This window comes from Psittacula echo, assembly GCF_963264785.1.
Source record: "Psittacula echo genome assembly, chromosome: 7".
NCBI classification, from domain to species: Eukaryota; Metazoa; Chordata; class Aves; order Psittaciformes; family Psittacidae; genus Psittacula; species Psittacula echo.
The window spans coordinates 10,890,928-10,903,486 of NC_137740.1; the positions used below are offsets into that span (position 1 = coordinate 10,890,928).

At 38.8% G+C, this 12,559-nt stretch overlaps 1 protein-coding gene across 5 annotated transcripts in view; it reads right to left on the minus strand.

Moving 5' to 3' along the window:
- Nucleotides 1–12,559, minus strand: part of MAST2 (microtubule associated serine/threonine kinase 2) — a 192,412-nt gene that overhangs the window by 19,084 nt on the left and 160,769 nt on the right. For all 5 annotated transcript variants that reach the window (XM_080623790.1, XM_080623792.1, XM_080623791.1 and 2 more), the window contains 8 exons: nt 10,264–10,396; nt 8,553–8,614; nt 7,842–7,927; nt 5,556–5,764; nt 4,277–4,415; nt 3,720–3,852; nt 2,209–2,374; nt 1,042–1,143 (listed from right to left, as the gene is read on the minus strand). In XM_080623790.1, coding sequence (XP_080479916.1) covers nt 1,042–1,143; nt 2,209–2,374; nt 3,720–3,852; nt 4,277–4,415; nt 5,556–5,764; nt 7,842–7,927; nt 8,553–8,614; nt 10,264–10,396 — 1,030 coding nt within the window. The remainder of the gene's footprint in view (nt 1–1,041; nt 1,144–2,208; nt 2,375–3,719; nt 3,853–4,276; nt 4,416–5,555; nt 5,765–7,841; nt 7,928–8,552; nt 8,615–10,263; nt 10,397–12,559) is intronic.

Sequence of the window (12,559 nt, forward strand, 5' to 3'; positions counted from 1 at the left end):
AAAGAATATAGCAGAGGAAAAGAGATAAAAGGTCTGCTGAGTGCCAGTGGCACTACAAGATGCCAAGCAGAACAGCAGTCTCAGCATTACAGGTATATAAGGAATCAAAAAATCAGTCCATCAACTCATTTCATAAGGCAAGAAACTCTACATCTTTTCCATGACAGCAACATCTTTCAAGTACATGGATTTGAGGTAAAGAAGAACATGTGAAAACCATCTGATATCATTATTAATTCATGATCTATTCAGCACCCTTGTGTGCACATGTGTTAAGTCTGCTGAATACATGTGCCTTTTGGAACTGCTATACATCTGAGTCTTTATTTTATCCTTAAAGTGTAGTTTCCAGTTGAAAATCTAAAATTAAATCAAATTAAACAAATCCACAGAACAGACAACCTGTGCTGTGAAGCCACAGAATTGCACAAATTATTTTAAAACAAGAGTGTAGCTACAGATTATTTTTGGGAACTTACTACCAGCAAATGAGAAGTGTTAGCCTGTAAAACTACAAATCTGACATTAGCATACAGGAAGATTGATGTGCACATCTGACTTTGCCAAAGAGATTATCAGACTGTTTTGTATGTTTGGAGAATTCTACAGTACAGGCCTCTAGGAATGAGAAAGTTTTCATTTATTTCATTACACCAAGGAATTCACATCCATGGAGGGGATTAAGCCCCTAGTCAAAAAGAACTTCAAAGAGATCTGATTATACACTGTTCAAATGGAGACAACAACCCTCAAGCCTTTAATAGAACAGAACAAATTTGAGCAGTTATATTGCCAAGCTGATGGTGCCCCTTTCTTGTTTGCCAAACAAGACAGTAATGACTGTCTTGACAAAATACAGTTTGACTCATGTACAGTCCACACTAGTTCTCAGAGCTCCATCACACAAGATTCATTGAACCCAGTACAAACGGTTTCCCAGTTCTAGATGAGCATTTTTCAGCATGGGTGGGTATGCATCACTGGCAAGGTAGATTCTTTTCCTCCTTCTGGGTAATACTTTCCTATGCACAAGGTTCCTACCTGTTCCCATTCTTTCCAAAGGATTCTGGCGAAGCAGCTTAGAAATGAGGTCCTGAGCATCTGGTGGCAGTGCATCATCACCTTCTGGCCAGGCAATTTCATCTGGAGACAAAAAGAGACTTGACATTTTCTACCAGCTTGATGACTGATTTGAATAACCATTCACAAGCCTATACCTTAAAATGCAGTGTTCAAGTACTGCCCCAGCATCGCAAATACCCTGAATTCAGCAGCTTGCATACTTAATATAATTCAAGCATTGACATTTTCCAAAATGCATAAAATTCAGCGTCAGCTAAAGCTGCTGTCAGTCAAAGCAGCGTCAGTGGAGAAAAAGAGCAGTAAGAACTCTATTAATAAAGTATGAAATGGGACTTCCATGACGATCCATAAACAAAGACACCGACAATACTGCGGCTGTATCTTGTGCCTGCACATTCCAAGCTGGTTATACTTGGAACAGAGAGAACAATTCACAGGCAACAATTCCATGCATCATATTTAGTTCTTTGCTGAAATTTGCTTTTTACAAAGGACATTTGCAAAGTGTGTTAAAAATTTACTGTTTCAGAAAGTATTCCCAATAGGAAATGTTTTCACTGGCATATTCACTGAGAGAACACAAAGCAATCATTTGTCCAACTCCAAGCAGGAGACAGGTTTAAAAAGCCGTAAGATGTGAAGGTACTGAGTACAACAGCTTCAATGTGTTTTGCTTAGAACTTCCTTTTTATTTCACCTATACAACAATTACTAATTGACTGACATTTGCACCTAGAGAAGAAATAACCAAAATCAGGCTGAATTAGACCAGTTGGCGGCTGCTCCTTTCATATTCTCCATCATTTAAGTTAAAACACAGAACAGAAAACATCCTCAAACACTTTTCCTCAATCCCACAAGCATCTGCATGACTTCCACACCATGCACAATGAAAGACCATGACTTCCACACCATGCACAATGAAAGAGCTATCTAGCAAGATGTTAAGCAACTCAACAACTCTTGATAGCTGAAATCAGACAGATGCTACTTTGACACAGAAAGACAAATGTTTTAAAATTAAAAGCCATTATTTTATACCCAGTCCTTTCTGACTAAACTGTGGATCCTCAGCGTTTTCACAGCACATTCTGAAACCCCACCAGAGACAGAACAGAAACATACCACTAATCACTTGTCCAAACAGCTCTTCAGGTGTGTCCCCAAAGAAAGGAACACAGCCAACTAGAAACTCATACAGGATAACTCCCATGGCCCACCAGTCCACTGGCTTCCCATAGCCCTGGCGCAGGATCACTTCTGGTGCAATGTATTCCGGAGTACCACAGACCTCAAGAGAAACGCAGGAAAGCAATTAACTTAAAAACTGCCAAATTCACATCAAGGTTTATTCTTGTCTTTTTTCTTTCCGCCCCTAGAGCACTACAAGGAAGTTATTAATGTTCTGCCACTAACCACTTTATGCTGTGAACTACCTTCCATAGAGCAAGAGTCTGTATTTGAGGAATACATTACCTACACATAAATAATATCACATACTATGAAATGTTCCTCGTGTGGACATGCTAGCTAAGGAGTTTTTTGGTGCACATACAGTAAAGCATATGGGAAAAATGCACATTCTGTGTGTATAGGGTCTGTCTGCTTGATGGATGTCTACTGGCACAGCTACAGCTATAAGGAACTCAGTTTTGACAAACCTCCCGCATCTCTGTGCTAGCAGAACTTAGCTTCACAGATGCAGAATTAGCAGCACAGCATGATTACACACTCCAGCATTTAAACTTGGGAGGTACCTCTGGCAGAGACAAAGGCTAAGGAAATCATATTGGAAGGTCTAAGTTGCCTGAGTCTGAGAAGCAGCAACAATACAGTTGTAACACTGCAAAGTGCAAGACCATGATCTTGTGACCAAAGAAGAAGTTCTGCTAGAAAAAAACCATAATTACTCAGAAGCAAAGGCAAAAATACCACAGGGTGATTATGAATTAATACTTGGCACAGGTAAGAAAATTCAGCTGTGGTCTGAGATATTTTCAGAAGAGGGAAGTATTTTTTAACACCATTATACAAGGCATGGTGAGCCTGCATCCAGAACAGTATAGTTCCTGCCAACTATGGCCAGAAAATAGCAACTCAAGCTGAAGGAGGTGCACAGAAGTGCTGTTCATTCATCAAAGGAAAATCTATCTTGTTACCAAGAAGAATTTTGCTGGTTAAGCCTAGCAAAATGAAGACTAAGGAGAAAAATGACCCTCAGTAAATATTATGGGGATAAAACCCAATGTTTAAGCCATCAGACAAAATCCCAAGAAACATACAGGAACTTGCCATGAACTCTCTAAGCACCAGAAGGGGGAGACCGTGGAACAATCTTCCAGCAAAATCTGTGTTATGCCTCTAAACCAACGTCTGTTCACACCTGCACTGCTGCCTGGGCCAAACTTTCAATATCCTAAACTAGGAGCTGAAGTGCACCACTCCAAAACGTGAAGCTGAAATACCAAAAGATGCCAATTTATGCACAAACATGAGAATAGACTTGTGTCTTCTCCTCCTACTCTACAACACACAGCACAGCATTAAGGCAGAGATGCAGTGCTATAAAATCCCATTCTAACCCAAGGGAATCTTGCATCTGATCCCACATCAACAGACAAAATTTTTCAGCTTACCTGCTTGTCCAGGAATTCCCTGGTATCCTTCTCAATGTGTCCCTCATAAAGATTAGTTGTAAGACTCATTAACCCAATTTTAGACAGTCCAAAATCTGTTAGTTTAATGTGACCCATGGAAGTTATCAGGAGACTAGAAGAAAGAGAAGCAGCAAAATAATCCAACATTCAATTAATTGTTTCCCAAAAGCAATTAAAAAAAAAGAACATAGGATAATGCTAAGCAAGTTCGCAGCGTTACATCCCCATCAAACACCTGGAAGGGACCTCCTATTAACTATAGGGCAGCCAAGGCAACTAGAAATCAGACTACACCTTCTGCCATAATTTCATCAGTGTAGCAACAGCTCTGAAATAGTACCTGAAGACATTCTTCCAATCCTTTCTCAGTGTCTATCTGGTTCTACATCGGTAACAAGAGACTCCATAAAATCTCCTACATGTCAGATGCCACTGAAGATCTCTGTTGTCTCTAGCCCCCATGTCCTCTTGCCTATGAAGAAAGACCCTAAAGAACCATCTCTCTCCCTCCAGCTTCTGAAGAGCTAAAGACTTACTTGTCAGGTTTCAGGTCACGGTGAACAATCCCATAATTGTGTAGGTACTCCAGTGCCAGAACAGTCTCAGCAAAATACATCCTCGCCATATCAACAGGCAGTGCACCAATGTTCTTGAGAAGTGTGGCACAATCACCTCCTAAGAAAAAGTTGAAAATACGGCACAGTGAAAGAACAGTCATGAGGCTCAATCTCAACTCTCTTAGCCTGAATTTTAAAGCTCTCTGTACATTCTGTCTTGAGCTTCATATAAATATTAAAATCTTAGGAAAATCTAGATCCATGTATGTTGGGTATGCTTGCTGAAGAACTGTACAGATGCCATTTCGAAACCATTAAGCAAGCCTTGAAGAAAGGGCAGTTCATGACTGTCTGGCCTCTCTATAAATTTCTTTGCTCCCCACCACTGAGACACATACTACTTCTGATATACAAGCTTCTTCAAATAGTAAGTAAACACCTCTACAACTACTAATTGGCTCTCCCTACGTATGGGGAGGCAGCCTTGTCTTTGAACACAGTGACAGTCATGAAAATAAGTCTGTGTGTGCCCGATTCAAGCTTCTTAAGGAACACTGCCCACACATTTCATTTAACCTTCATCTCTACTTACAAACAGAAATCCATATTAAAATTTTTTATGCCAATACATCTGTTTTCATTCCACTAATTTATCTGAAAGAGCACTGATACAATAAGCTCATTTCTCATAAACATTCAGCCAAGCAAGGCAGGCGTAAGAAATTAATCCTATCCACCAGTGGAAATTTATTGCTTACAGAAAGATGGAGAGATAAAATAAAATCAGATAATATTCCAAAGAATAAGCAAAACAAACAAAAAAATCCCAGCATGAAATAGCACTGTAATTTAAATAAGGCTGCTCAAGAATAAAGACTATGCTGCTTGGTGATGTTTCTTAACTGTCTTTTTTCTAACTGCAATGCCAAGCAAACATGCTATGGATCTAGGCCTGCCATCCCACAGGAGAGAGAGAGGATTTCTTTCCAATGAGGACTGTAAAGTCCATGCTTACTTCTGACCCCAGCACTGTAGCTTTACGCTTCCTCAGCTGCACTTCAATCATGTTGTATCAGACACAGAGATTCACAAATGGAATATCTCCTTATCCTAAACTGTACTGCTGGCAGAATGAGTCATTTCACTGGCTCAGTCCGAAGCAATCTATACACTCCTGCCTGAAAGGGCATCATAACTTTCCCTGCAACTGCAGGGCTGACCGAGGTCCCTTTGCAGGTGCATACAGTGACAACCATACCTTCCACATACTCCATAACCATGCACAGGTGGCGCTTGGTCTCAAAGGAGCAGAACATGCTGACCACAAAGGGGTTCTCAGCAAAAGTCAAGATATCTCTCTCCACAAAAGCCTGCTGGATCTGGTTCCTCAAAATTAGGTTCTGTTTGTTGATCTTCTTCATGGCAAAACGTTGACGGGTGGTCTTGTGTCGCACCAGATACACGGCTCTAGAAAATCACATACCAAGAGGAAAAGTTAAATTTTCTGTTCAAACTTGTTTGTGGTTGGGTTATTTTTCTGTTTGCTTGTTGGCTGGTTGGTTTTGTTTGTGTTTTTTTTTTAAACAGTGATGTTAACTGCTTTGGATAGATCCTGACAGACTTATCTGCGACTCCATGTCAGTGCCAAGCTCCCCCTGAAAAGAAGGAACCCCATGATGCTTCCTTCCAGAAGCTACTCTGTCTTCTTGAACTAAGCAGCATTTTTGCTGATATGACTAATGAGGTATTTCAGACACAAATGTCACAAGCTTCCTTAAGCAGCACTGCAGAGGCATGTAATTTTCAACACTACAGTCATCATTCCACTTAAAAAAATGGTCCAAAATGCACAGAATCAGCACAATTTCTTTCCCAGCTTCATAAAATTGACTCAACACTGTCACCAGGGATTTCCTTCAGTAAAGTATCTGTTACATTTCTATCATTTGCAGATCATTAGATTCCTGCACTTTAATAATACAGTTTGCAAATAAAATTTTCATCCAGTTTGCCTGCCTTATTGAATCAGTGCTTGTTTCCTTTTCTCCGGAGTATATTACGTTTAACATGATATTGTGTCCTACCAGCAGCTGACTATAAAATACACCCAGGGTAAAGATAGACACGAGTAACAGCAAAACAACCACTTCTCTCCCCCCCTTTAAACCAAGTTTAAAATGGGTTCTGTGCAGAAATATGGCTGAAAGGATATAAAATCTTCTTGTCCAACAATATAGCTCTTCGACAAGCTCCATTGTGTCTTCACTGACTAAAAAATATGCTTCCACTTTTCTCACATATAGCTTCAAAAAAAATGAGTTGCTGTTAACTAAGTACCCACTTCAACAAAACACTCAAGCACACACTCAAGTTTTGCTGTTATGACCTACTGAATATCACCGCTTTTCAGTTACAGCCTAATGATTTCCCTAGTAAGGATTTATGAATTGTAGAGTTTTGCTGTTATGACCTACTGAATATCACCGCTTTTCAGTTACAGCCTAATGATTTCCCTAGTAAGGATTTATGAATTGTAGAGAGTCAAAGAACCATCTTTAAAATTCTGGATAGGTTTGTATGAGCAGTTAAAATTTTAACCAATCAACCTCATTTTGGGCTCTTCAATGGATAATAAAATCTAATGGCATTTTTACTGTATTATTTCTCAGAGCAGATTTGCCCCAATGTAATTTTAGTATCTGAAGTGCTTATGAACAGCCACATTACATATAAAATCTGAATACATGGAAGAACAGAAAAGCACAAGCTATTTCTCTCTCAATATTCTTGCTGTTTCAATGAACAATCAATGAACCATCAATAATATTTGCAGCTACAAAATTTTACCCTCACTCATTGAGCCTTTATCCAAATACAAACTACAGGAGTTAACCAAACAGCATGAAAGGAAATGCAGACTGGCTTAATAAGCAATACAGAAACCGGTGCAAAATAATTTTCTCAGACCATGGAACTACATTTTTTTACTATTACTTAAGGATCTCACAATAAACTGAGTAATAATATTTTTACTAGAGACAATGTTTAGGCAAAAGGTTTTCATCATCTCAAGCTAAGGAACTGAAGTGTCTGTATCTTACCTACCTACCATAAAGAAACGTTGCAGAAATAGTTCCTGGGAAAACAGGCTTAAGGACACAGACTGGAAGGGCTTCAGAAAACTTGCACCACAGAAGGATTAGGAATACCAGACTCTGAAATCATTAATGTAGGGCAACTAATTTTTACAAAAGGTTCCTGAGCTGGAAGCTGTGTGTCAGTTCAACGCAATATAAGGACTTCACAGCCAGAAACTATGTCCAGTACAGGGGCTATTGTCTGAGAAACCCTGAGAACACACAAGAAATGGTACCTCCCAGAAGAATGCAGAAGACATCAGAAGTGTGGGATCTGTTTAAGACCCAAGCAAAATTCATTTATGCTTTGGAGCCAACAAAAATCAATCATTCGCGAAACACTGCTATTGCCCTTCGCTGGGTAGGACAATGATACTTTCTTCTGAAGCAAAGTGTAAAAGCCTTACCCATAAGCACCATTACTGATCAGTTTAATAGTTTCAAACTCTTCTTCAGATGGAGTTTTCTTTGACTGGACAGAGGCCCCACGGCTCTGGGGAAAGAAGAAAATGGAAATCAGAAGCAGGAATTACTTAATTGTATACATCACCTTTTTGTCCTTTTCTTCTTTAAGCAGCATTCACCCAATCTCAACACATATCTAAACATCTGGATGTATCTCTAACTGTCTGTATCTCTAGTACCCTTGCAGATTATCTCACAAATTATTAGCACCAAAAGTCAGTGGACTATAAGATTCAGGCCTTTCCTCAACATTACATTTTAAAAGACAATAAAAAACTAAGGATCCTTGAAACTTAAGAGGTTATAGAATTAAATTTTTCCAATCGTCTGTTACTAAAGTCAACTCCCTTCAAAACCCATCACATTTTACAAATGCAGCTACAAAGAACTTCTCCAGATGTTTTTTGTTTGCAACTCAAAAAAACACCACCTACTTGATGATAATGCCTGTTTGGAACTTCTAAGCATTTCATCACCACAGTACAGAGATTTCCACCTTTTTATGAGTGTTTTAACGTGTTCTTTTAAATGTCAGCACTTGGGGTTTTTTTAATTAAAATTACTCTGCATTATAATTAATTCTTTATTGCAGACTACTTCTTTCCAGAGATAAAAAAAACCTGTGCTAGACAGAGTGAGTATTACGGCTTTACCTCGACTGAATCATCTGTCTCAGGAGTGTCTGGGCTGTCATAGCTATTCAGCTGGGCCATTTCTGAAAAGAAAGAGGAAAGATTATTCCTAATGATCTCAATCAAACACTATTCTCTTTGTTTATGCAAGACAAACAGGATTTTAAGAGGTGCTTGTAGATGATGAAGGACATTTTTCCCCTCTGTAAAAAGTCACCCCAATTATACAGTGATAACCTTTAACATCGTAGAAGCTGTAGGCAGTATTTTGTATAAAGATGAATATAATTAATTGCTCTAATTTCAGCCTGACTTATTCGAGATGGTTTCTATAATAAGTAAAAGCAATAAATGCATGTTTGGGGAAACTGCTGTCTAGTTAATATTAAAAGCTATTCCATGTATGTATGTCTGCGTATAGCCTGGTGGCACCTCTGTAGTCCTGAAAAGAAGATGCATTACACTTCAAACAACCTCCCTGCATGAAATGTGCCTGATTCTGCAAAATGCTGAGCAGCAGCAAAGTGGGAGAAAGTCAGTTTAGGCTACTCAGCTGTCTTAGGAGATGCTATAAACTTTGAAAACCCAAATCCTACAGTAACTTCTAGTCTCTGAACAGACATCACTGACATTTCTGGGTGCCCTCCTTACAGAAAGGAAATAAGGCACCTTGACACCTCCACACATTTCTAAAGAAAATTTGACTTTAGTAAGGGGAATTAATGATGGAAAGGTTCTCTCCCATGACAGGGATCAAAGGAAATTTCCCTTTAATGTCAGATTTCAACAAATGCTATTAAATCGCATTTAGCAATCTCTGGTAGAAATTTTCCCGAAGAGCTCTTCACTTGAAGTCAACCTGTCACTGTCATTCCAGTAAACACCACAGAAGTTAAGCTAGTCCTATCCAGACGACTAACTTATGCTGAAATTATGCTCTTCTGAGAAAATAAAAAGTACAGTTCAATCACTGAAACATTCCACAGTAACCTCCAGTTTCTGCCACACTTTCTATTGTTGCTGAGCAAGCTGTGCATGCTCCTAAAACTTGTCATAGGATTAGCAAAGTGCCAGGCATAAATATCAATTCACGAATTCCAAAAGTAGGATCTTTTGGGCCTCTGTACATTTACAGCATATTCAATTTATCATATGGAATTCTGGCACCTAGCAGAAAAGCTGTTACTCTCTTCTAAAGCATTACTCTCTTTAGTTTCACTGCTATGGGAGACGTAAAAATACAACATTATCTCCACCTAAAAATTTGCACTAGTCCTGGTTTCTTCTGGAAAATCACAGCAAATATACTTTTCCCAGAGAGGACAACAAGGTGAGATGATAGGATACTTTCCAACCAGGCCACAAGCAGGAAGGCAGATAATTAGAGGAACGGCTAGACTTACTTTTACTGTCCAACAGCACAGAGAAAACAGTTAAATCATAAAGCCATTTTCTAACATTGTTTCAGCTATAATACTATAACACAGGGAGACATTATTAACATCGTAAGGAAAGGATTGTCACTGTTGATGTGCAATCATTAGCCCAGCAACATTCCTTTGAGACATGGGGCTGGAAAGGACAGTCTAGAATTTGACAGCAAACAGGAAAATAAGGAAAAATGGCCTAGAAATAAAACCAATAAAACAAAAGCCTCCTTCAGCTATGCAGTGACCAGGATATCTGGTTATCCCTTCAGCAGTTTGGAGAGTACAAAACAAAGAGTTCTCACCCTCCAAGGGATCCCTGGTGAGTCCCAGCTGGCTGATAATATAACGAGGAATGTCACATTTAATTCCTTGCCCTTCCTTGGCATGGCCTTCTGCAGCTTCTAACAAATGGTAGAACTCTTCAGGATCAAACTCCTAGAGGAAGGTGGTGAGAAAAACAGAGAGAGGTAAATGACTCAGCTTTACAGTTACAAAAGTTTCTTCCCCCATATAGGAGATTCCTCGGAAACATCCAAAGCTAATTCTGGGCTCAGCAGCGATGCAAAACGTTCACAATTACAACAAGTAAGTCAATGCATTCCACTCTGCTCTGCAAAAATGGCAGACATTCACAGCCTGCTGGATGTTCACTGGCTCAGATCTGCAAATCAAAACACGAAAAGGACTGTAGAGATTTTTCATGAACCTATAATGGACTACTGGAAAATAATGTCATGATAACGTAAGCATCGGTGTGGACACACCTCCTGATTTCGTCACATTGAGGTGTGCCAGGAAAAGGTCTGTGTTGAGGACTGAAGTGCCTTCTTCTGCCACCTCCATCTGACAGGTGAGTTGAGCCAATATAAACCTCTCCTGTTTTCAAATATCATTTTTCTGATCAAACCATACACCCACCCAATCCTGTAACTGTCCCAAACTTAGCAACTGCTAATAAAATGGTTAATAAAATAGCAATTGCTATTTCATCAGCAGTGAAGATTTCACTTTCTATGAGAGAAATACTGCAGCAGTATTTCTTGTACTATTCAACAGAAGATCATGTTATCAACTCAGTTTCGGTGTATGTGATCTCTGAAGGCAAGGAAAGGCTATAAGAAGGCGTGATTTCCTTCACTAGACTAACAGATATACTTGGAAATAGAAGACAAGCTGTTGGAAGCAGGAGCACTTTGCTTAGAAGCACGTTCACTAGTCAACTTTAACTCTCCCTTACAAACCTCATCATTCACCAGCAAGGAGCAGCTTTGTCAAGACTCTTCAGAAATGTTCTAGTGAAATGGGAGGACAAAAGGGGAAGTTAGAGCATACAGCTGTGAGGGCATCAGGGAAGAACTGGTCTGAGTGTGGCCAGCAGCATAAGAGAAAAGAGAGCACAGAACTGTAAACAAGAAAGAGAAATTAGAGATGGTGATGATAAAAAGACATTTGAATGGTTAGAGAAACAGAGAAAAGACACACATCTTGACTGCTCTAAGCAATGCTGCCTGTATACATGCTATCACCACACAAATACACATATATAATATATGTATTATGATATAATAATATATATGATACAGGGAAATAATATGATACAGGTGAATGGGAAGGCACAGTCTTTTACGGAACTGGAGATCATTTATTGGTGAGTAAAGGACAAAAGAAAAAAAGTCTGGTGACAAAAAATTCAAGCATACAAAAAATTAAGAAATTAAATAAATTCCAGTTCTGTCCTCTTTTTAGCAGATTTATTTAATCATTTGAATACAGAGGAATGGACGCCACTAAAGGGAGGCAGGCACTATGGAAAAATAAACTGGAAAAAATAAATTACATACTTTTTCCCAAAGACGGTTTCAGTGACACACAAAACGTTATTATTTTCTTGAAGCTCCTGAGATTCACGGCCCATAAATGAACATTTCACAGTCCAACAGGTAATAAAAAGACTGAAGCCAAATAACTAATGTTTAATATTTAAATGCCTTCATCCCCATCACAACAATCACAACCATTACAACCACCGCCTATGTGATCAGTTACTTAACATGCAAGGAAGAAATACGGATGAGCTTTGTTACTAAAATTAACCTTAATATTAAATACTTAGAAAAACTGTTTATGAATTCACAAACAATTGAAACAAAAGGTTAAGCTACAAAAGAAGTATGTGAAACAATCAAAATGACACGTAGTCGTCAGACTATTTAAATGGTTGACTATCCTCTACTATATTTCTTGTTCTTTTATATGATAAAAAGAACATCAATATTTAATTCTTCATGTCAACAGAATACAATATATGTTTTGGAGAAAAAAGAATGCTAGGAAGGCAATGCAGGTTAAAAAATACCCAGGAAACACTAAAATACAGATCAAAATATTATTTTTATACTTTGAAGTCTAGCCACTTCATTGTCAAGGTTGTCACTATATGCTTTGGAGTTCATTACTCAAATATCAGTGACTTTACTGATTACACCTGCTCCCACTCACTTTGCAGAACATCAGGTGCAGAAGGTACTGAAGGAACTTGGAGATGTATCGATTTGCAGCTAAAAGCTGGCTTGAGTTTGGAACTGCTTGCTTAGTAAA